A 23163-nucleotide genomic window follows, 5' to 3' on the forward strand; every position below is an offset into this window, starting at 1 on the left:
CAAGCTCCTTTTTCAACTGGAGATTAAAAGGTATTTTGCAAACAGTGCAAGGTTTTTATGCCTACTGGCATAGCTGCAGCAAAATCTCATAGATTTCCTTATCTCTCTTTCCTTTTTTTGTTTTTTTTAAACAATCGTCCTTACTCTGAATTCATTTACCTTGAAATGACGGGTAGCCTCAGCTGCAGACATCAATCTGTGCTACAAGTGAAACAATTCAACTGTTTCTTGTAATGCCACGACTTTCCTCTACTTTTAGGGAGTGCTTCCAGCATCACTAGCAGCACTTTGTATGGTTCCCATGGTATTATTCAAGGTTTATGGTATTGCAATAAACACAATAAAAATATGTGAGAGCTGCAAGAGATCACTTTTTACTGAGATATGCAATTAGGTGGAGAGATAACTTCTCACACAGATGATTTGCATCACATAGCATTTTCAGCAGATACAACATTTGGGCTCACTGCAATAGCAACAGGAGGTGGCTACGGAATTATCATAGTAGTACAGTATGTACCACAGTTAATTTTATGCAGTTATTATTTAATACTGCATCTTTGTGTTTATTTACATTTCTCTCAACTGGGAATAACACCATATATAGTCTTTGTGTGCATAAGTTTTAATACGTCTTAACTTTTTATAATAGATTTGTGTATATTTTTTGGTAGTAAATGATAAAATAGATGAGTTACCACATATATTTTATGCATTCATGACATATCTAAATTTTAGAGTTTTTTGATATTTCCAGGCTATATGGTTCATCTGTGAGGTTTTTCAAATTGTTGAAACTTTCCCCAAAATTTTCCAACGTATTTATTGAAAAAATATACATATAAATGGATTGAAACCCATGTCGTTCAGCAGTCAACTTAATTACCAGAGGCTGGGAGAAGCAATAATGTGGAGTCATTATTTAATGATCACAGTAAGTCTTTATTTAATGTCATCATAGATACATTCTTGAAAACTTCATCTTTAAGTAAAATGATATGTAACATAACCAATTTTACCATAGGCTAATTGATATGAGTAAGAGTTAAGTTCCTACAGCATATTTCTGGTCACAAAAACCATCACCAGACTTCTAAGTAAAGACCAAAACACTTCTGATATTAAACACTGAAATAAATGTAAGCTATACATACATTTAACATTAATAAAAATTAAGATAATTATATATCCAATTATTCCAGCTTAGTATCACAGATGGCCAGAGCCTATCTAACAGCTTAGGGCACAAAGCATAAACAGACCCTGGACAGGATGCCATCCCATTGCAGGGCGCACTCACTCACACCCTCCCTCACTCTGACTGGGGTCATTTAGACATGTCGGTTCCTAACAGGCACATCTTTCTGGGATGTAGGAGGACACCTAAATACCCAGAGAAAACACACAAACATGGGGAAAACATGCAATCTCCACACGAACAATGGCCCCGGCTGGGAATTGATTTTTTTTTTCATCAACATTATAACGAAACCACATTGAATAAAACATTATTTGAGGACTTTTCTATATATAGTTTCAGTTTGTGATGATGAAAAAATTCAGGAGATGGATGGTAGTGCTGATTGCATAACAGTGTCAGTGTACTTAATGCCATCAAATTGCATCCTTGAAAATTGTTAGAATGATAAATTTAGGTTATGTATATTTTTTTTAACCACAATTTAAAGAAAAGACAACTTACCCTAGTTGGGCAAAGAGAGAGAAGGTAGCAATATGAAAGCACAGAGGCCAGCTGGAGAATCTTACAGTTTCTTGTGGGAAATGATTGTTTCCTTGACAATGGAGTGGCAGCAGAAATAAATATTTCCATTCAAGATTAAATTGTAGCTAAATCTTGATGATGGATTGGATATCAATGATGAGGAAAAAGAAGAAATTAAGAATGACTGCTGTATTTTTTATTTAAACAGCAATGTGATCTCAGAGTCTGGACATTTGGCTGCGGTCAGAGTTACAGTTAAGTGGTGTGTCATAGGTGCATAGATTGTATTTGAGTGATTAATTTTAGAGAAGATAACTAAGGTTGCTGGTCAGCTGTAGATACTAGCAACCTTGAGGCTACAGTAAGAAAGTGCTGTGAAAGAATAAAGTGAGAAGAAGGGGTGTCTCTGGCAAAGAAGGTTTCAGTGGTTTTTTAAACTGTAAAACTGAAATGGCCATAAGTGAAATATTCTAGCATAGAAATAAGAATATTAATTAGGCTGGGCAAATTGGACCATGCAAGGCTGTTTTGCACTGGCAATTAGAGAAACCCTTAGAAGTAGGAGTTAGTGTTATACCCAGAACTTATGCAGCCACAGCTCAGTGCCCTTTCATGGTACAAAACTGGGTGTTTTGTTTGCATAAAAACTGAACATTCTTGGTTATTGTAGGTATGTTTTCAGACAGTCTGCCTTTTCATTTTTTAATATGAATAGAGTCTCCTAGGCTTTCCAGCATACAGACAGGCAGCTGGGTCTCCTCTCTCTAAAAGGCAGTCTAAATTAACAGACAGAGCCAAGCTTGGTGCCAGTCATGTCTCTCTCTGAATACTGATTCCTCCTCTTACTATTGATGTGTCCTTGAGCAAGTTACCTATTTTTTCTGGGGTTTTATTTTGTCATTACAGAGGTTATAGTGCTGAATATGAGAAGTTATTATAAGGATTAAAAATAACGCATGTAAATTGCCTGGTACATAATGGGCAGTAAAGGCATGCTAGCAGTCATTCTTATGGAGACCTGCTGGGAGTGGAACTGGAAGTTCAGTGTGACCAAAGAACAGATTCTATGGAGGAAAGCAACAAGCGAATAGTTTGAGACAAAATCATACATGGCTTGGAAGGCATTCTAAGCAATTGATTCTGTAGGATATGGGCAGCTTCAGTAGTGCATGATGGAAAAGGAAGAGCTTGAGACTTGTCAAAGTCAGAATAGAATCTAATATCTAGGTATTGATAAACTGCTTTCTTACCTTTTCAGGAGAGTAAGTGTGGCACATTGGAGAGAATTTAAGGAAATAGCTTCATTTTTAGAAATAAAGTAGTTTCAGCTTTATGATCTCTACACTTTTTATTGTACATCTTAATTTTTAAAACATGTACCCTGTTTTACTTATAATTATATTCATGAACTAAAGCACTAAAATTATGTATATTATACATCATTATAATAGAAATATTAAGGTGAACTAAAGATGATGTGTTTTAAAATAATTTTTATTTTTTATTTATGAATTATATTTACATTGTTTTGCTCTTATTAGAAATATTAATCATTTTTTCTTTGAGAGTTCTGTGACTGATTCTTCCTTATTCTTTAAAATGCTGATTTAACACTTTGAAATACAGCAATTTCAAGATCAGTTTATTTATAATCTTTATCTTAAAAATAGTCATAGCCAAAAATGGTACCACACAGGATCCTGGAAGAGTTGCATCATTAGCTGGTTATAAATCATGAGCCTTATTTTGCAATGCTATCCCTCAATTCTGTAAAGGTTTTTGGTAAAATTCAGCAGGTAAATTAACCATTTTCTCTGATGTCTATCAGTTCATTCTAAAAAACAATCAAAAGGTGTTGCATCTTTATATTTTTAACAAATGGGCTTAAAACTCTCTGCAACTGTTCTATTGGCAGATCATTTTACAGATGGAAAATTCTGTTGCTGGGATTTTAAAGTAGGGAATTATGATAGTTTGAATAGGTCATGAATTTCTGTCTTTTTTTTTTTTTTTTTTTTTTTTTTTTTGAGACGGAGTCTCGCTCTGTCGCCCATGCTGGAGTGCAGTGGCCGGATCTCGGCTCACTGCAAGCTCCACCTCCCGGGTTTAGGCCATTCTCCTTCCTTAGCCTCCGAAGTAGCTGGGACTACAGACGCCCGCCACCTCGCCGGGCTAGTTTTCTTTGTATTTTTTTTAGTAGAGACGGAGTTTCACCGTGTTAGCCAGGATGGTCTCGATCTCCTGACCTTGTGATCCGCCCGTCTCGGCCTCCCAAAGTGCTGGGATTACAGGCTTGAACCATCGCACCCGGCCGAATTTCTGTCTTTTTTAATATAATGTCATGTGATGATAGAAACATTTCCAAACATCTGTCTTTAAAAATAGTTGGCATGGCATATCTTTCCTTGAAAAGCAATTTATCTTGCATTGCAAAAACATCACTTTTATCTTGATGGTACAGATTAAAATATTTTTGTTTCTTATATCCCAAAATAGCTACTGAATAACCCACTATTTGCAGCTACTTGTCTTCACAGGAAAGGACAGCACTTTTGTCTTTTTGTAAAAGAAAATACATAACTCAATTTGACAACTTTTAAGTACCTTGCTATGAAATAACCAGCAAACATCTATATAGCACAAAATGTTTTGTTAGTCATTACCCATCGTATTTGAAAGTATTATAAAATTTCTTTTTTGTAATATGATATCATTCATAAATCCATATAACCTGGCACAGAAAAATAGCTGTATGTTGTATTGTGCTGGAATCATCCTAACTGTTGAGGTGACAGTGTGAAACTCTCTGCACTGTGGAACTCCAGCTCCTCCCTCAGGACATCTGGTGGTGATGAATGTATGAAGTTTGGTTAGTCTGTATATTAAGTAAAAGTAAAGTTTATTTCTTCTTGTATTAAGTTTCATCTACAGTTATGCTCAGGCTTGTAAGTGTGGATGTGTGCATTTTATAAAATGTTCTAGTGTTGGCCGGGCGCAGTAGCTCATGCCTGTAATCCCAGCACTTTGGGAGGCCGAGGTGGGCGGATCACGAGGTCAAGAGATCGAGACCATCCTGGCCAACATGTTGAAATCCCATCTCTACTAAAAATACAAAAAAAAAAAAATTGCTAGCCATGGGAGCACATACCCATAGTCCCAACTACTCAGGAGGCTGAGGCACGAGGATCCCTTGAACCTGGATGATGGAGGTTGCAGTGAGCCAAGATCGAACCACTGCACTCCAGCCTAGTGACAGAGTGAGACTCCATCTAAAAAAAAAAAAAAGTTCTGGTATTTCGTACCTTCATCTCAGTGGGACATTTTGCACCCCCCACTTTGCAAGTTTAATTGAGATTAATTTCTTTTTTGTATTTTTGGTGTCAATGAAACTGAATCTGCTCCCAGTAAATAAAGCTGAGTTGAATCTGTGACTCATATGACAGACTCAAGTAAGTGCCTTTAGAACATTCACATGGTGCATTGTTCAGCATTTCTCTTCACTTGGCTAGTGTGAAAAGACACAGATTTGAGGGGGATTTTACTGTTGTGAATTTTTAGGTAATCATGATATAAAGTAGAATCATGTCAATGATTATTACAGGTAGTTTTTTGGTAATTCTGTCTACTTCAGAAACATAGGGGTTGTGGTATCATATACATGCTTTGTTATTGTTTATTGTTTGTTGTGTTTTGCTTTTATTTTGGTCTTGTTTTGTCACTGTTTATGTGTGTGTATGTGCATGTACACTATAAATTAAAAAAAAAAACTAAACAACTTAGAAGAAAAAAAAAAAAACAGTAATATCTGAGCAGACGGCATATCACAGTCCTCTGCAACTTTCCAGCATGATGACCAGCACATAATGGAATTTCAAGTAAGGGCTCTGCTCTCTTTTAACACTGGGGCTCAGCCATTACTGTTGGAGGGGTTTTGTTCCCACAGCTACTAAGTACGAAGTGTAATTCACTTTATGCAGATTGGAAAACCTCTCCACAGCCTTGACACCCTAAGTTATTGGCTTCTATCATAAATGAGTTTCATGTTAAGGTGTAAAATATGCTCATGACGGCCATCACAACTTTTAGTATAACTCACCTGTTTTCTTCTCTTCCTATCCAAATGATGGTTGCCTCTTAATTCATAAGATGTTTTATAGAGTAGCTTTTGGTTGTTCCACTATTTCCTTTGCATTTTAAGAAGCCATTAAAGAGATGGTAAAATTCTAAGTGAATTGAATTATATTTGTGCAATTTCATACACTAATCCATTCATGCTAGGGATGGGATGGTAATTTAGAGCCCATTTAGATTTTTGAATGAAGAAAAAGGCTAATTTCTGCCTTGTTAACTTATCCTGTGAATCTTCAATTTGACCAATTCTGAGTGACTACTCTAACATGAGTTTAATTGTTTGGTTAATAGGTAGTTATAATTCACATTTATAACCATTTTTTAGAAGAGAAAATGTAGGCCACAAATCCTGCCACTTTTTATAACCAGCAAATATATGCTATTTCAGGAAAAAATGTCCTTAAGCTGTTACTGCCTTGGCTGATGATACTGCAAAATAGAGGGGTCATCACCTTTTAGTTGTTAATTTTGCTTTATAACAAAATTTAACAAATGCATTTATAAGTCTCATACTGAAAAATGGAAATTAACATTTTATAACATTGAGAAGTTATCTGTTAAAAGCATTTTTTCAGTTGAATTTCATCTGAGAAAGTCAGTTAATTATATCAGAATATATTTTAAACATCATAGATTTAGACATTTTGTTAGTATGTTATAATTTGAGAATTTAGCAATTTTAAAAACTTGTTTCCCAAAATAATAAAAATGTTTATATAATCAAGTAAATGGAAGAGATTCTTACTAAATAAATGCTATAAAATAAATTTATCACCTTTGCCCTTTCCTTTTCATATGAGTACTGTACTTTGGGTCATATAATCACTGGGTACAAGGAACTTGCATTTGCCATACCACGTTAGCTGGAAATTAACTTTACTTGAAATAACCTGAAATAATTAATTCAGTCACAAATAGGCATTGTGGACTGGCAAAGTGATTTTTCAGATTAAATAAAATCCTAACACAGCCTTCCTTATATTCCCCTTCAATTATTTCTATAATTTCTAAAATGTATCTCTTCTAGTCCTAATATATTCATTAGTTTAATCACCTATTCACTTATTCCAATTTTTTTTTTTTTTTTTTTTTTGGTGGGGGAAAGGATGTCTGCAATTAATCAGAGTTAGTATTTCAAGATGTTTTCTATATATATTATGTCCTATCAGTGAGGAGGTTTAAAAATTGTTCTTGCGTCTGTGTTTCATCAAGCAAATTAATAACAGTATCTAACTTTATGTTAAGATATTGATAAACTTACTAGCTTCAAGGCTAGAGGGAATTTTTTTTTTCCTCTAGGTTGTAGTATTGGCCTGAAGGAATAAATAAGGATACATATTTTTAAAAATTACTACTTAGTTTTGCTCTTAGTGGTGAGAACTTCTACTGTCTCCATTTTTTTATGTAATCATTTTTCAGGATACTGCTTAATATATGTGGGTGAATAACTCAGTCAATTAACGTAGGTTTTCACAGTATGGGCACATGAAATATTAGTGACAAAGTCAGTTTTTGTCACTAATGTTTATGAATTAATGAATTCATTAATGAATTTTGCTGAAATTTTGTTTGCCTGTCCTTATTTATGCTATAATCTAGTAAAGGCAGTGTCTATTGGCACAACATTTAATATTTAAGTGTTTACCTTTTATTGCTTGATATATTGTCTTGCTCTGCAGAGAACAATAGTCTTCTGGTTGTTCCTCCAACTGAATAATCACTAAGTGCTGGAAATTGGTTTTGTCTACCTGGTAGCAAGATGTTTGATAACTTAGTAAAACAGGAATGTAATTCAAGGTGAGATTTTGTTGCTTCATTTGAGGTTGGTTGTTCTGGTGATAATGAGGTGGGGTAAGTCCCAGATAGTAAAGAGTCAAGGTTTGCCTTAAAGGAACTTGTTTGTCCCTTGATATTTTTTCAGTGTTCTCAAAAGCACTTGTCAATCCAGTGAGCACAAAATGAAGAAAACATAACAAAAATCAGTTTGCCAAATGTGTCACACCTTATTTGTTTTGGATTTGGGGAGTTTTGAAGCACTCTATGATTCCTTACCCCATGTTGTTTGTCTTTCCTTACAGCTATGACTAGTTCAACCTCACCATTTTTAATCTTGCCCTATCCCAAGGACAAATCTTAAGGTGAACAGGAACGATTTTAAGAACTCAGGGTAGTTGGTAAGCATAAAATAGTAATATGATTTACTGAGCAAGAATTATGCTGAGGGCTTTGTATATTCTCAGTTAATCCTAGCATCACCCCTACAAATTATATATCATTCATCCAAGTGCACACAAGAATAGATGATTCTTTAACTATTCATAATGTACATTTGAGAACATTGAAAACACATTAAGGCACAGCCAGTCTCAAGAGACAAATTTAGTATTTGCAGTCATCCAGGAGATGAAGTATTTTAAGACAATGATGAAAATAGGGATGTATTTCAAGTAAAAACATATGAGGATGGAAGGTTATGGTGTAATCTGTAATATATATGTATATATGTTTACAGATACACATACATACATATATATTTATATCTCAAAATTTATTTTTAAGAACAGTGAAAAAGATGCAAAGACTACATGCCAAATCCTTAACCTTGGATAGCAGAATACTAGGGTAAGGGGAAAGATACATTTTCAAATATTACTTCATAGATTTAACTTTTTGTCAAAAAAGATATTTTACATTTGTAATTTGGAAGAAAAGTTTGCTTCCTAGGTGACAAATCAATCTTGATTAGCCAGAAAATAAACCTTGACCATAAAATGGTAGAACTCATAGCTTTCCCAATATTTTACAATTAAAAATAATGATCCACTCCTCAGTCATTCAGAAAGAACTCCCTTTCATAAGTGACAGTGTAAAAGAAAACTTGAAGAAAAATCCCAATTCATTTTTTACATTATTTTAAAACATTTGTTTGAAAGGCTAGTGCATAAATCAAATATGTATTTTTTATTCTGTTCATTATGCACTTAACATTTACATATTTTATAGTTCCTCTATCTGTACATAAGTCATAGGTTTTATTGTTAATGGTTTTCTCTTTGCTTTCCTCATAAACGTAATTGCCTGTAGCTTAGCACCCATGAGTTACCTAGCAACAAGTCAGCTCTCTAGCAAGTAAGAAATGAATGCAAACAAGGTCTTATGGAAAAAACATTCAGTTTAAGAATATTGGTGCATGTATGTTATTAAAAATCAAGATACAGCATTCTAATTTTGAGAAATGACATAACAATAGGTATTGACTTTCATATTAAATAATATTCCCTGCTTCCTTCATTCAGAAAAAAGTGGAGTCTATTTCAGACTGCACCACTGTTAACTAGGAAACTGAATATTCATATTTTCCCTGGCAGTCTGTTCATTACAGATTAGATGAGAAGAGTGTCTTGGCATGCTTTTACTATGTGGTACATGAGTTTACTAGATTAAGTTTCACTAATACACCTTCCTGACAGTGATGCATTGCTCATTTCTTAAATAGTTTTAGAATAAATGTGTTTTTTTTTTTTTTTTTCAAGGAGATGTGCTTATGGTACTGTACTTTTGAGGTGGTTAGTTTTTGTAAATACCATGAAAAATTCCACTTTGTGTTTCACATTTTAAGACTTTGATACATTTAATATTAGTATCTTTTGGTGAAATTTAACTTCTATACTTGCTGGTTATTTTCACTGGGAAAATAGGTCTCCTGTTTTAGAAGTTGAAGTTCATAAAGGAAGAATATCAGTTATTAGGGAAAAACTACAATTTCATAGGATGGTCATTTATATGATAAATAGACTGAGGTAGGAAGGGTAACACATGCTGGCAAATACCTTTCACCAAATAGCAAGGCTTGTATTTTATGCCAGGGACAGAAGTACTTGGCCCTTATCAGTTTGAGAGGTAGCTCACTAAACTCCAAGAAATCTCGGAGCCCTGTAGAAGACTGAGGTAAAGGACTGCAGGATGGGATGTGGCCGGAACATATGATTGCGCATTTAAAATGAATGCATAGCATTGTAAAACTAGAAAGCATCTGCTCCCTGGTGGAGATACATGTGTTTGGTGTTTTTTTTGGTTTTTTGGGGGGTTTTTTTTTTTTTTTTTTTTTTCCCCAAAATGCCCTACATTTGTATTCACTTGTAAAATTTAACCTTAAATGACTGAATTTTTGCTCCAATCACAGTTAGAATGTGAGTTTAACTATGAGTTCTTTCTCTGTCCTCCCAGAGCACCCTTCACCAGGGAAGGTGGGGGATAAAAATCATGAGACCCTTAAAGAGAAGTCTAAACACTCGTAAGGTGATAGTTGGATTTGGATTTCTTCTATAGGTGAAAAGCTTGGTTACTTATGTGATTTAGATTAAAATGAGTCACCAGAAATAAATGAAGAAAGAATATTCTTTACATGGTAAAGTCATCAAAAGATACCTAGCTACGATGGGATAGAATGGTTTTATGGAATTTACACTCAAAATGTCATAGAGTAACATGGTTTATCTGTAAAGAAGCTACACGTCATAGCTGGAGTCACTGGTCAATTTCAGGAAGACGGCTTTTTTAATGTGGTATATGCACATAACTGCCCCTTGCAACATAAACCTCTCAATGGAGTCATACTGTTGAAAAGCATCCTTCATTTTGGGAGGTTGAGGTCCTGGAGGACAGAGATAATCTTAAGTTTTTATCCAGTATTTGCTATAGTACGTTATACATTATAAGCTTGCAACAAATAATCAATCTTTTTTTTCAATTAGCATTAGGAGGTATGTCAGAAAGATCCATAACAGTCACTCCAATTATATTAAAATAACCTAACCTATATAATATATATTATAAAAAGATCAAACACTTAAAATACTGTATGCCCTTGTGGATAAAATGTTCAAAACTCTATTATAGGTATACATTAATTACCAGAAAATTATTGTAAAAGTATAAAATTGATCTAAAAGAAACTGTACTTGTTATTGCAGGTTTGGTTACAAAAGTACGGCTACCTTCCACCGACTGACCCCAGAATGTCAGTGCTGCGCTCTGCAGAGACCATGCAGTCTGCCCTAGCTGCCATGCAGCAGTTCTATGGCATTAACATGACAGGAAAAGTGGACAGAAACACAATTGAGTAAGTAATGGCTCCCACCCTCCTTTCTTTTGGTCTTTGAGCCAAACTAAGTAGTCTGGAATACTTTATATGAATTCCACCAACCAGAAATGGAGTAATTTGTCTCATGAACTTTCTTTGGAATTATATAACCTAATTTAACCCCACTCCTCCAATATTTCATAAGATATTTAAGGCCCAATGTCAGGTTTGCTTACCTGATTTTAGCAACATAGTTTCAAAATAGTAAAGAAAGTATGAATGGGAGTTGAGGTAGGTGTACAGTTGAAGCCACTACAAGAAGAGCGACTATGAGCAACAGAGGTGTGTTGTGTGGCTGAGAATATATTGTACACATTGCTTCCCAAATCTCTGTTCATTGGTATCATATTAGGAGCTTGAAACGGCCAAATGGAAATATCTACACCCTGGAAACTAGGAAGCAACACAAATTAGGGCTTTTATGTTGGGTAGGAGGGGCAGCATCAGAGAGCCAGTTAACAGTTTACTAACTCCCCACTGCTGATGGTTCTAAATCAAAAAAAAAGATTTTCACTGCAAAGTTACTTCTTTCAATTTCTTGTTATCAAAGGACTCTTCTTATTTTTTAATAGTTTTGCTTTTTAATGATTGGTTCATCAGTCATTCATTTATTCATCTCTTTATTGAGTTCTTTATCAGTGAAAGATAAAGCATGTACAGATTCAGAAGGCATAATCTCTTCATCAAAGGAGCTTAATTCTTATCTTCTGCATAGATAAACATAGTCACAAATGCTATTACCACAAGTACACAGTAAGTTCATAAGATTATAAAACAACAGCATTACTTTTCTGAACAGCAAAGGGAGAAGTGATTAATTTTTTCAGTGGAGAGAAAAATCATTTGTGTTTTTAGAATCCTTGATATTCACAAAATTTACATATTTTTGTTCCTTAGTTTGATCATGGTACATCAACCCTCCACAATAGGACAGACAAGCACGCATTTTTCTCTCTGCTTTCTCAAATAGAGGAACTAAATGTCAAAGGCTAAGTGAACTGCAGAGTAGTTGCAGAACCTCTCTTTTAACATTTGATCTGGGGAACTTGCCCTGCTATATACCTTGAGAAAAGACATAGTGTTTTTCTTTTTAAACCTTAAATACCTGGATTATCTAGACTCAGACATACTTAATTAATTCTGACATATCAAACTAATTTAATACATAATTTTGAAATTTTGCCATCTAATGTTTGCAACATGATGTTAGTCATAATTTTTCTATTTCATCAACACAGGAAAACCTTTATAAATAATAAAGGCTTTGAGATTAAACTTCAAAGCAGTTTGAAAACATAAATACATTACCTCCCCTAGTACTTTTGAGAGATGCATAAATATTAACTTTGATCTACGTCTTGGAAAACAGAATCAAGAATAAAAAGATTGTATTCTGCCACAATTAGAAATTTGTTCTAAATATTGGGAATAGAGTTTTGATAGTTTGGACCTGCTGTCCTCTAATCACTGCAGTTCTCTCTGAATGCTATAATATTTTAAGTCATAATATGCCCTTGTCTTAAATAAATATAGTTTTAAGTTAACAAGCAAAAGCCTCCAGCAAATCCTGTGTTTTGTTGCCATGTATAGTACCAAATTCCATTTAAATTGTACTCCTCATCACAGCATTTTACGAAGTGCTGTGGACAACATTCTTGTTCTTAATGGAGAGCTGTTAGCTTCTGATTCACTTTCTTGGAAAATATGATGCAATTCATAAAAATACAAATAAATTGAGGACTTGGGAAACAAATTAGTTCATATTGTTTGAATGTCTAACTTGACTAGTGCCAGAATAATAAGGAAGTATTACTAGTTATTACTACTTATTACTAGTTATTAAATTTAAGGAAGTGGAATCCTAGAAAAGGTACATTTCCACCAGTTTTGTGAGCTCCTGTTGGTCATTGGAAGGACTTGGGATGGAAAGGTTTGTTTTCAGAAAGCGGCTGGAGGAAGGTTTTTGTCAGGAGGTAATAGAAGAGTAATGTGCACAGGATTCATTTGGGCCCTTCATGTGGAAAGGGGTCTCAACAGTTTGCTGTTCTCTGGCAGGAGGATGTAAAAAATGTGGAGGGGTAGAAAAGGACACGGGCCTTTTTTGGGGCACAGAGTGGCTCAGATTCCAGACTAGTAAAAATGATGGTGTCAGTGCATGGGAGTTAAAGTAGCATTTCTGTGGTAGAGCATCACAGAGAAAAGATCAACTATGTAGGCAGCCCATATTTTAAAATCAAAGGAACTTTTCTGCTTGTTTGTTTTGGTTTGGAGCTATTTTGCTTTTGTTTTTGAACAAAGTCTTGTTCTAATTCAGGTTTGGATTTTTCTTGGTGTCTTTTTAGGAACTGGTAGTGCATCTTTCTCTTCAGAGTGTTATACCTGGCAGTTATTTCTAGGTGAAACAACTAAAGCCTTGTTAACTCCGCCTCATCTTCCCTTCCTAGCCTGCCATGCCTCCTCTGCTCCCTGTGTCTGCTTGGAGACTTCATTCTCATTGTCACTTGAACTAGAAACTTGGTGACTTCATTTATTTCCTGCCTTTTTTTTTCTACTGTCACATCTCTGCTCTTAAGGTGTTACTGCTCAAGGTACTCAGCTGAAAGAGTGTACTATTTTTGGAAGTATAATCCCCATCATCATGATATTAAAGCTATCATCTGTGCTTTTGTAATCTTGAATGTGTGGTAACAATCCATGCTGAAATCACACTCTGTTATATTAGGGTCAAATTATAAGATATGAATTTTTATCTGACACTTACTACATAAAATATGGACTATAGTTATAGATCTGAATTATTCCTTAGTATTAATATAATGTCTTAACCATTTTCGATGCTATAAACTCTTACCTAATTTTAGACTCTTGTCAAGATCAATTGTTTTTATATTAAATAATTATATCCTTTCTTGGCAGATAGATATGTGATACATTGAATCTGTAATTGTTGGGTAATTAAAAGTAATGATGACTATTGCAGTAATCCCTATATTATGTTGAAGAAATTGCCCATTTTCAAAAAATAAGGTATTACCTTAAATGTCATATTATATTGCTTTAATATGAATTAACAATGGTATTAGAGATCATAATAAATACTTATTCCCTCCCACAGAATGAGTTCATCAGTGATTCTTTTAAATTATAGATGCATAGCTAATTTTTATAAGCAAGCTCCCTTAAATTTCTTAATTAATGGAGTAATCTGTATTATACATAAAGTGTATATATTTAGCAAGGAAACAAAAAAATAGCAAGGCAATAAAGAAAATGAGTCTGGTATGTTTTATAATTTTAATAGTAGTTTTTTTCATATTAGTTTATCTTTTATATGTGCACAGTGGCATGCACTCAAGTGTGCTTGGTGAAATATTTCTTTTTAAAATTATTTTTAATTATTATGGATATATAATAGTCCTATACATTTAGAGGGTACATGTTATGTTTTGGTACAGGCATACAGTACATAATGATGAAATCAGAGTAGTTGGCGTAGCTATCACCTCAAGCATTTGCCATTTATTTGTGTTAGGCTCATTCCAATCTTACTCTTTTAGTTAAATATGCAATATATTGTTTTTAACTGTAGTCACCCTAGTGGACTATTTACTACTGTCTCTTATTCATTGTATCTAACTATATTTTGTACCCATTAGCCACCCCTTCTCTTTATCCCCATCTCCCTCCTATCCTTCCCAGCCTCTGGGAACCATAATTCTAGATAATTCTAGTCTCTGTCTCCATGAAGTTCTTTTTGTGTGTTTTTTTTGTTGTTCTTGTTTTTGTGGGTTTTTTTTTTCTTTCTCCCACATATGTGAGAACATGCAATGCAATCTTTTTGTGCCTGGCCTATTTCACTTAACATAATGTCTTCCAATTCCATCCATGTTGCTGCAAATGACAGGATTTTATTTTTTATGGCTGAATAATATTCCCTTGTATATACATACCACATTTTCTTTATCCATTCACACACTGACAGACACTTGAGATGATTGCATGTCTTAGCTATTGTGAATAGTGCTGTAATAAACAAGAGAGTGTAGATATCTCTTCAATATACTGATACCCTTTCCTTTGGATGTATGCCCAGCAGTAGGATTGTTAGATCGTATGGTAGTTCTCTTTTTAGTTTTTTGAGGAAGCTCCATACTCATCTCCATTGTGGTTATACTAATTTATATTTCCATCAGTAGTGTATAACAATTCCCCTTTCTTCAGATACTCCCCAACATTCATTATTGCCTATCTTTTCGATGAAAGCTTAACCAGGGTAGGATGATATTTCATTGTACAGAAATTTAACTTAATTAAAATTTATTTAAGGTTGAATAAGTAGTTTTTTCAAGTCATTTCAATGAAACTGTGATATTTGGACTCCTAATTTGATAATTGAAATATTTATTTAGATGTACCAAGAACCCCAGCATTTTTGGCTTATCAATATGTTTTATGATTTTTATTCTTTTGTCTAAATTGCCAAGGGAGTATTCTCTATCTTCTTTTTCAGTTTGGATATAAAAGATATGTTCTTGATCAATTGATGTTCTTCTTTTTATTTCTGAATATACCCATGGCATTAAAACACTATCACGTTATAGGATAGGTCAGTCCATGTTTTGGTGGCAGCAGAAAGAAGGTTGATAGCTAGTGAGCAGGGACCTTAGATTCCTGTTCTGAAAGAATTGGAAGAATTCTCTTCAAAAGAATTTTCAAAAGAATTTTCAAAAAGTTGAAAGAATTGGTACGAGCTGACACTGAAATTGTGTTCACGTTGAAAATCATGGTGGCTTGATATGCTTTTGTTCTTGCTCAGGTATTTAGGTACTTTAACTTTGCCATTGCAATCTTGTGAATAACCTGGGTGTCTATACAGGCAGTTAATGAGTCTGTAGAAAAAAGAAACTCTGGACTGGAATGACCTGTCAGCCACAATATTTTTAGCCCTAAGTTAATTTACTTTTAAAAATCTTTCCATTACAACTGGACTTGACTCTATGAATACAAACAAAACCTGAGGATTTTTTAAAGTAATTAAAATAACTATATTTTAAAATTTTTAGAAGGATCTTTTGGGGACTACTATAAATAGTAAATATTATTTGTACTTTTAACTAAAACCTGGAAAAGTATGGAGAATGGAAACTTGTTTAACATATTATCCTGATGAATATTGTCTTGGAGAACTAATTGATAAAATACAACATATGTATTTGGCAGTCATTTTCTTTTCTCATGGTAAAGGTAGGTGTATGTACACAGAGCCACTGTGTGGCAGAGCTCTAGCTGCAAGGGATGATGTTTCCCTGGTATTTTGTTGAAGCACTGCCTTCCTGCAGCACCACTACAGGATATCCAGTACAAGGACTATAACCTAAGGGCACCTCTTAGAGTCATGCAGTGAGTGGCCTTATGTGTTTGGCATGAATGCCCAACTTATTAAATACTTTTTAAAATATTTTTTTACTGAAGTTAATGGACACTTTCAGATAGTGTGTGTGTGTGTGTGTGTGTGTGTGTGTGTGTGTGTGTTTACACCAAACTGTCTAGAAGCTTCTGGCTACTTCACTTACATAAAACAGGGGACAGTGAAGCTGTTTACTTACATTTCTGTTATCAAAGTACCAAGAAAATCCCTGTTTTAAATAACACACATACAGGTCAAAGGGAGGTGAAGCACACTGTTATTTGTATGCTGCTGCTGCTGCTGCTTCTACCACGATTACCACCGGTATAACTACTTCCTGATATTTGTAAAATTATAATAGTTATTAGAATTGGAATTATAAGTTAATAATAGTAGTTACTGTCTGCTAGACACTATTTTAAGTGTTTTAAATGATTTAACGAATTCATTCTTCACAATAACCTAATAAGAGAGGTAATATTATCATCTTCTTTAAAGATGCGGAAACTGAAATATAAAAAGAAATGGTAACCTGACTATTGTCATAGGTCTAGTGAGTGATTCAGTGGAGCCAGCGAGGTAACTGTACAGTATGGCACCTGGATCCCTGCTTTCAACTTTTATACTCCTCTAAAAAGCACTGATTTAGATTTTTTTTTTTTCTTTTTCAGTTGAGTTAACTTAAATGAGGACATTAATGATCTGCCCACCTAATTTTAAAATTCTCTAAAATTCCCAAAAAGTAAATCAGTATTTCATTTATGAAAATTGAAGCCATGCCATTATTTACACCTTAATAATTACAAAATGCCTTTTTTAGTTAACCCTCTACCACATGCTGCAGTGCCCCTTTCCCGTGTCTTTGTTTGCTTTGGGATGTCAACTTAAAATTTCTTACAAATGAGTCAGTCAAGAAAAAGAAAAAACACTGTTATATGAGTTGTGTGTTGACACACTAAAAAAGCAACTATGTTTAAGCAGTGACACTGTCACAAAAAAGTACTGCCTGAAAATAATGTTATTGAAAGCTTTAAAAAAAGGTGGCAACTAGATTTTACCAAGTTGCCAGTTGTATATACCCATATATATACACACACACACACATATATATGGGTATATGTATATAAAATACACTTATATGTTAACTTTGTATGTGGCTATATGTAGTTATATAGTCCTGCTTTTTGTGTAAACAGGTATATATGGGATTTATCAAATTGATATTTGAATGCTACTAACATTTTTGTGGCTAATACATTTATATTATCTATTTGGGCAACTGGAAATGAACCTGACTGCTAGACTCTAACTGAATAAAAACATTAACATGCCAGTTTTGCATTTAATATTAGACAGCATTTCATGTATTGATGAATCCTGTTAAACACTGACCATTCTTTGTATCCATTGGGAACTTTAAAATTTCCATAAGAAAGGACCTGCCTGCCACTATTCACAATAGCAAAGACTTGGAATCAACCCAAATGTCCATCAGTGACAGACTGGATTAAGAAAATGTGGCACATATACGCCATGGAATACTATGCAGCCATAAAAAAGGATGAGTTTGTGTCCTTTGTAGGAACATGGATGCAGCTGGAAACCATCATTCTTAGCAAACTATCACAAGAACAGAAAACCAAACACCGCATGTTCTCACTCATAGGTGGGAACTGAACAATGAGATCACTTGGACTCGGGAAGGGGAACATCACACACTGGGGCCTATCATGGGGAGGGGGGAGGGGGGAGGGATTGCATTGGGAGTTATACCTGATGTAAATGACGAGTTGATGGGTGCTGACGAGTTGATGGGTGCAGCACACCAACATGGCACAAGTATACATATGTAACAAACCTGCACGTTATGCACATGTACCCTAGAACTTAAAGTGTAATAATAATAAAAATAAAAAATAAAAAAAATTAAAAAAAAGAATTCATGATAAAGGGAAAGAAATCTGAAAAAAAAAAAAAGGACCTGCCTGCTTATGAAATCGAATGTTTAAAGTCACATACAAAAGCCTGAAGACTGATTTAGCTCAGATTCTGTGTCATGTTCAGTAGTGTGATGTGCTTTGATCATATTTATGGTATTTTACATCCTTTGATACCCACTAATATTTCTGTGCCAGAATGTTTACATACAAATATTGGTGAAGTTAACAGGGAGTATTCTCAACTTTACCAATCTTCATTCAGAGTTCTTTTCATTAAATCATTAATTGGTATTATATATGTTATGCTTATTTTTTATGTGTAAATTATCTACTTCATGATTTTGTTTTATATAAGTGTCCACGTACTATCTCTGCAATAATCATTTGTTAAAAGCGCAGAGTTGGAGAAAGTTATGAAGTCCTCAAGAAATATGTAGGATTGTCGAAATGATCAGTATATGCAGAATGACATACAGACTTAGTTCATTTGCTTCATGTTCCTTATTGGCGACTTCACTAGGCACTGACCTCGTGCTTGGCTGTCTACCCTCACTCACAGGTCAGTGGCAGATAGAGACAGACACATACAAATCAGGATACACATTATAAGACATGCTGCATTGGGGTGGTAAACTATATCTATGTGAGCCGACTATTAAAGAATAATTAGGATTCTCAGGGTGAACAAGGAGTGAAAAGTAGTCCAGACAGAGGTCACTGCATATAAGGGCAGGAAGAGTTTTGGTTCTGTAGAAACTCGAGTGGATTTTGAGAAGGAGGACAGGGGCACCCTCACTAAGTGGACCTAAATCAGATTCTTTTTACAAAGGTATTTCATGCTCAGAACATGTAGAGAACACACCTTTGCTTTGGGAAAATGTATTGTTAGTAGTGAAAATGAAGGAAGTGTTGAGAGTGAGAGATATGAGACATTTTGAGGGTCAAAGAGACTAGACTGTGATTGGTTGGATGTGAGGAAAGAGTAGTAGAGGATCATACCTGGATATCTGGTGTGGGCATTAGAAGATGCTAAGGCTTTCAGTTAAGATGAGGCATCAGATAAATTGGTGAAAGTTTGGGGTAGGAATGTCATTATTTTCTTTGTATTACATATAACATTAGAGATGATGACAGGATATCTAGATGGAGGTGTGAGAGCACTTACCCCATTATATTGTACTTTTTAAATGATACATGTCTTACCTGTGTGCTATGAGCTCAGTAAGGAAGGGGCTCTTTCTTTCTTCATCTTTTAATCCATACTTTCTTTTATATATGTTAGCATGTTGTTAAAGCTCAAAAATACTGTAGGATGAATAAATCAGGATGAGATGGGTAAATGAACAAATAGAACACAAGCAAACAACTATATGAAGTGGGCAAAAGCCCAAAACTTAAATAAGGAATTCAGCAGAAATGTCTTTTAGCACAGGAACCTAATATTCCTCCCTAAAATATCTGTTTTTTGGGCCGGGCATTGTGGCTCACGCCTGTAATCCCAGCACTTTGGGAGGCTGAGGCAGGCAGATCACCTGAGCTCGGGAGTTTGAGACCAGCCTGGCCAACATGAAGAAACCCTGTCTCTACTAAAAATACAAAATTAGCCGGGTGTGGTGGCGCATGCCTGTAATCCCAGCTACTCGGGAGGCTGAGGCAGGAGAATTACTTGAACCCGGGAGGTGGAGGTTGTGGTAAGCCAAGATCATGCCATTGCACTCCAGCCTGGGTGACAAGAGCAAAACTCGGACTCAAAAAAAAAAAAATCTGTTCTTTGGAAGATGCATACACTTCACAAATAAATCTTTTACTGACTCCAACAAAAGCATGACATCACTGCCTTCATTTTACAATTTTATACATACTAAAGTAATTTTAGAGACTATACCCTTATTGAAAATACATTTTATTCTGGTAATAGTGAATTCTATTGTTTCAAATTTTACCCAGCTATCCATTTCGGGTTTTTTTTTTTTTTTTTTACAGATTGCTTACTTAAATGTTTTCCTTAGCTAAATGTGAATGTAAACATATCCCACATTAAGTAAATATATTCATATTTCATAATTACATATTATTTGTTCTCCCGGGACTTTCAATGAGATAAGTACCTACCTTAGGAATATTATAATTTTTTGAGAATATAATTAATACCCACATATAAAAGCAACTTAAATCATCGTAGGCACACCATTAATACTTAATTGTTAGTTAAATCAGTATCTAGATATTTCTCCTATGCCAGGAGTTGTGCAAGATACTGAGAATACCAAAACCCCTTCTCTTGAGTGTTTTACAATATAATGAAATATCTCTCAAATTCATTGTGTTTAGGAATACCCTGGAAGTGTTAGTTAAAACTGAGAGGCCTCTGATCTCACCTCCTGAGAGCTCAGTTCCGTAAAGCTGGATAGCCTCTTAGAATTTATCATTTACAAGATGTATTTTTTAATTCGAGGACTTAAAGGGGAAGAATGATTTTCTGAAGTAACTCTACACTGCATTTAAACTAGGATGGAATTTGTTAATTCTGGTAACTGCATGGTCTACATTACTGGGGTCAGAATAAGAAAGCAGAATCTTTTAATGTTTTCTGGAAACGTGCCATCTTTCTTAAGAAGTAAAAGTTATTATTTCACTGATGCAGAAAGTTATTTTGTTTGTAAAAGTGGATTATTTGATTTTGTTGTATAACATGTAAATTACTTTACATGTAAATTACTTAATGTGTAAATGACTTAGAGAGTCATCTCTATGATCACGCCTTTTGCGTTTAAAAAGTATAGAAATTGTACTGCAAATACTCCAAAAATTGTTTTTCATTTTTACTTTCTGAACCATGTAGCACTATGAATTTTCTGCCTTACCTTTGTAGTTATTAAAATAAAGAGACTAATAAACAGTAAAGTCACTTTATAAAGCACTAAAGAAAAACTACCCCCCAAATCATGAAAATCTTTCTACTTAGATAAGATGCAAGAATAGATAGAAAATGTGACAGTGGTCCAATGAGACTCTCTAGAAGAGAAATTAGACTATTTTATCTGTATATGTATTAAGATTAATAAATTAAAAGCAGCATTTCCTTTTCAAATTGAAATACATTAAACCTTAGTCTTGTGAGTGCAAAACCTCATATTCAGAAAAATATTTTTAAGCATTGAATTTGGTTATTTATCAAATATTCAAAGCAAGTGGCTGCTGCTTGGAAATGAAATAATGATCAAATGTAAAGAAGAAAAGGTAGAGAAATGAATATTTTATTTGAACAAACAGTTGACTGCTATGTAAATTAGAACAGAGTAGCATATATCCTCTTGAATCGTGGCATTTAAACTCAGGTAATAGATTAGAATAATCTTTGAATGTTAAAGGTGGAATACTCCTTAGTGGCATTTTATGAGTAACACTAGGAATTAAAGACTTGCCCGAGATTATATACCTTGTTAACAGCAAATTCTTAGAAGCTTTAGAGTACCTCTGTCTACAGTTAGCTCAAAATAAATCAGAGAGAAGAAAATTATCTAAAGGATCTGAATAGTAAACTAGTGTTTCTTGATAATTCAGGAAAAACTATGCTATCTACTTAGATTCAAAGTGCAAGAAAATTCAGTGTTCCCTTTACTTATAGTTTGCCATTTTCATCATCACTATCTCAGATTAACCTCTTAATTGATTTCCTTTTGAATTTAATGATTAGGGTTATTAGTAAATAACTGGAAAATACTGCTTTTTTTTTTTCCCAGCTGGATGAAGAAGCCCCGATGCGGTGTACCTGACCAGACAAGAGGTAGCTCCAAATTTCATATTCGTCGAAAGCGATATGCATTGACAGGACAGAAGTGGCAGCACAAGCACATCACTTACAGGTATAAGAACTCATGATTAATCTCCCCTTTTCCCCATTTTTCATTACTATTTGTTTTGACACATAGTTTAGTATCTTCTGCACGTTGACTACATGTTAATATATAGGGGTATAATGTTAACATAAGAGACTTAAAACTGCTATTGAGAGGAGAGTAAATTGTTCATTAGATACCATGTAGACACTCTGAAACACTTGGGCTCTTTTGTAAACTATTCCAGCTTCTTGAATGAATGTCAATATTATGAGGGACTTTAGATGAATGTTCTAACATATTACATTCTTTGATAAATATTTATAATCTCTAAAGTAATCAAATAATAAAATATGTAAATAACTGCTATTTAAACAGAATGTTGAAATAATTAATCAGTGTTTAATATCAGTCTAACCATTCTGCTTTTTATCTTTTTCTTAATTGTGCAAGTGGTTTTGTCTTCAGTAACAAAGTATTTTCCAACCTAGAGTGACTATTGTTATTAATGAATTTTCACATTTATTCATTTTGTAATTGAACAACTGCTTATTGAGTCCCAGTATGAACAAAGAACAATGCTAAGGCCTGGAGATGTAACAACAAATAAAACATGAGGACCCTGTTTGTCCTCATGGAATTTACAGTCAAAAGAAGTTGAATAGTCATATAAATACGATGCTTGTTATAAAAAGAAAGGACAGCATGCAAGAGAAATGTAAACCAGGGTCGTCCAACCCATTCTAGAAAACCAGATGAGATTGGCCTAAAGAAATAGGTTTTCAACTAAGACCCATAGGAAAAGAAAGAACTTGTTAAACCAATGGGCAGGAGAAGGGGAAAGGTACTTTGGCGAGAGGGTAGAACGTCAGGAGTCATCTCTGTCAGATTATGTGACTAGGAATGATAATTTTAAAGTATTATTCTTCATGTAAATACCCTTTTGTATATGATTAAAGATAAAACAAAAGCCTCAATAT

The 23163-nt window shown here is 34.2% G+C and overlaps 1 protein-coding gene across 1 annotated transcript in view; it reads left to right on the forward strand.

Annotated features, from left to right (window-relative positions):
* Window positions 1-23163, forward strand: part of MMP16 (matrix metallopeptidase 16) — a 294102-nt gene that overhangs the window by 118439 nt on the left and 152500 nt on the right. Inside the window, exons 2-3 of the mRNA XM_050801222.1 lie at window positions 10828-10976; window positions 22088-22210. Coding sequence (XP_050657179.1) covers window positions 10828-10976; window positions 22088-22210 — 272 coding nt within the window. The remainder of the gene's footprint in view (window positions 1-10827; window positions 10977-22087; window positions 22211-23163) is intronic.

The sequence above is a fragment of the Macaca thibetana genome, chromosome 8 (genome assembly GCF_024542745.1).
Source record: "Macaca thibetana thibetana isolate TM-01 chromosome 8, ASM2454274v1, whole genome shotgun sequence".
Lineage (NCBI taxonomy): Eukaryota > Metazoa > Chordata > Mammalia > Primates > Cercopithecidae > Macaca > Macaca thibetana.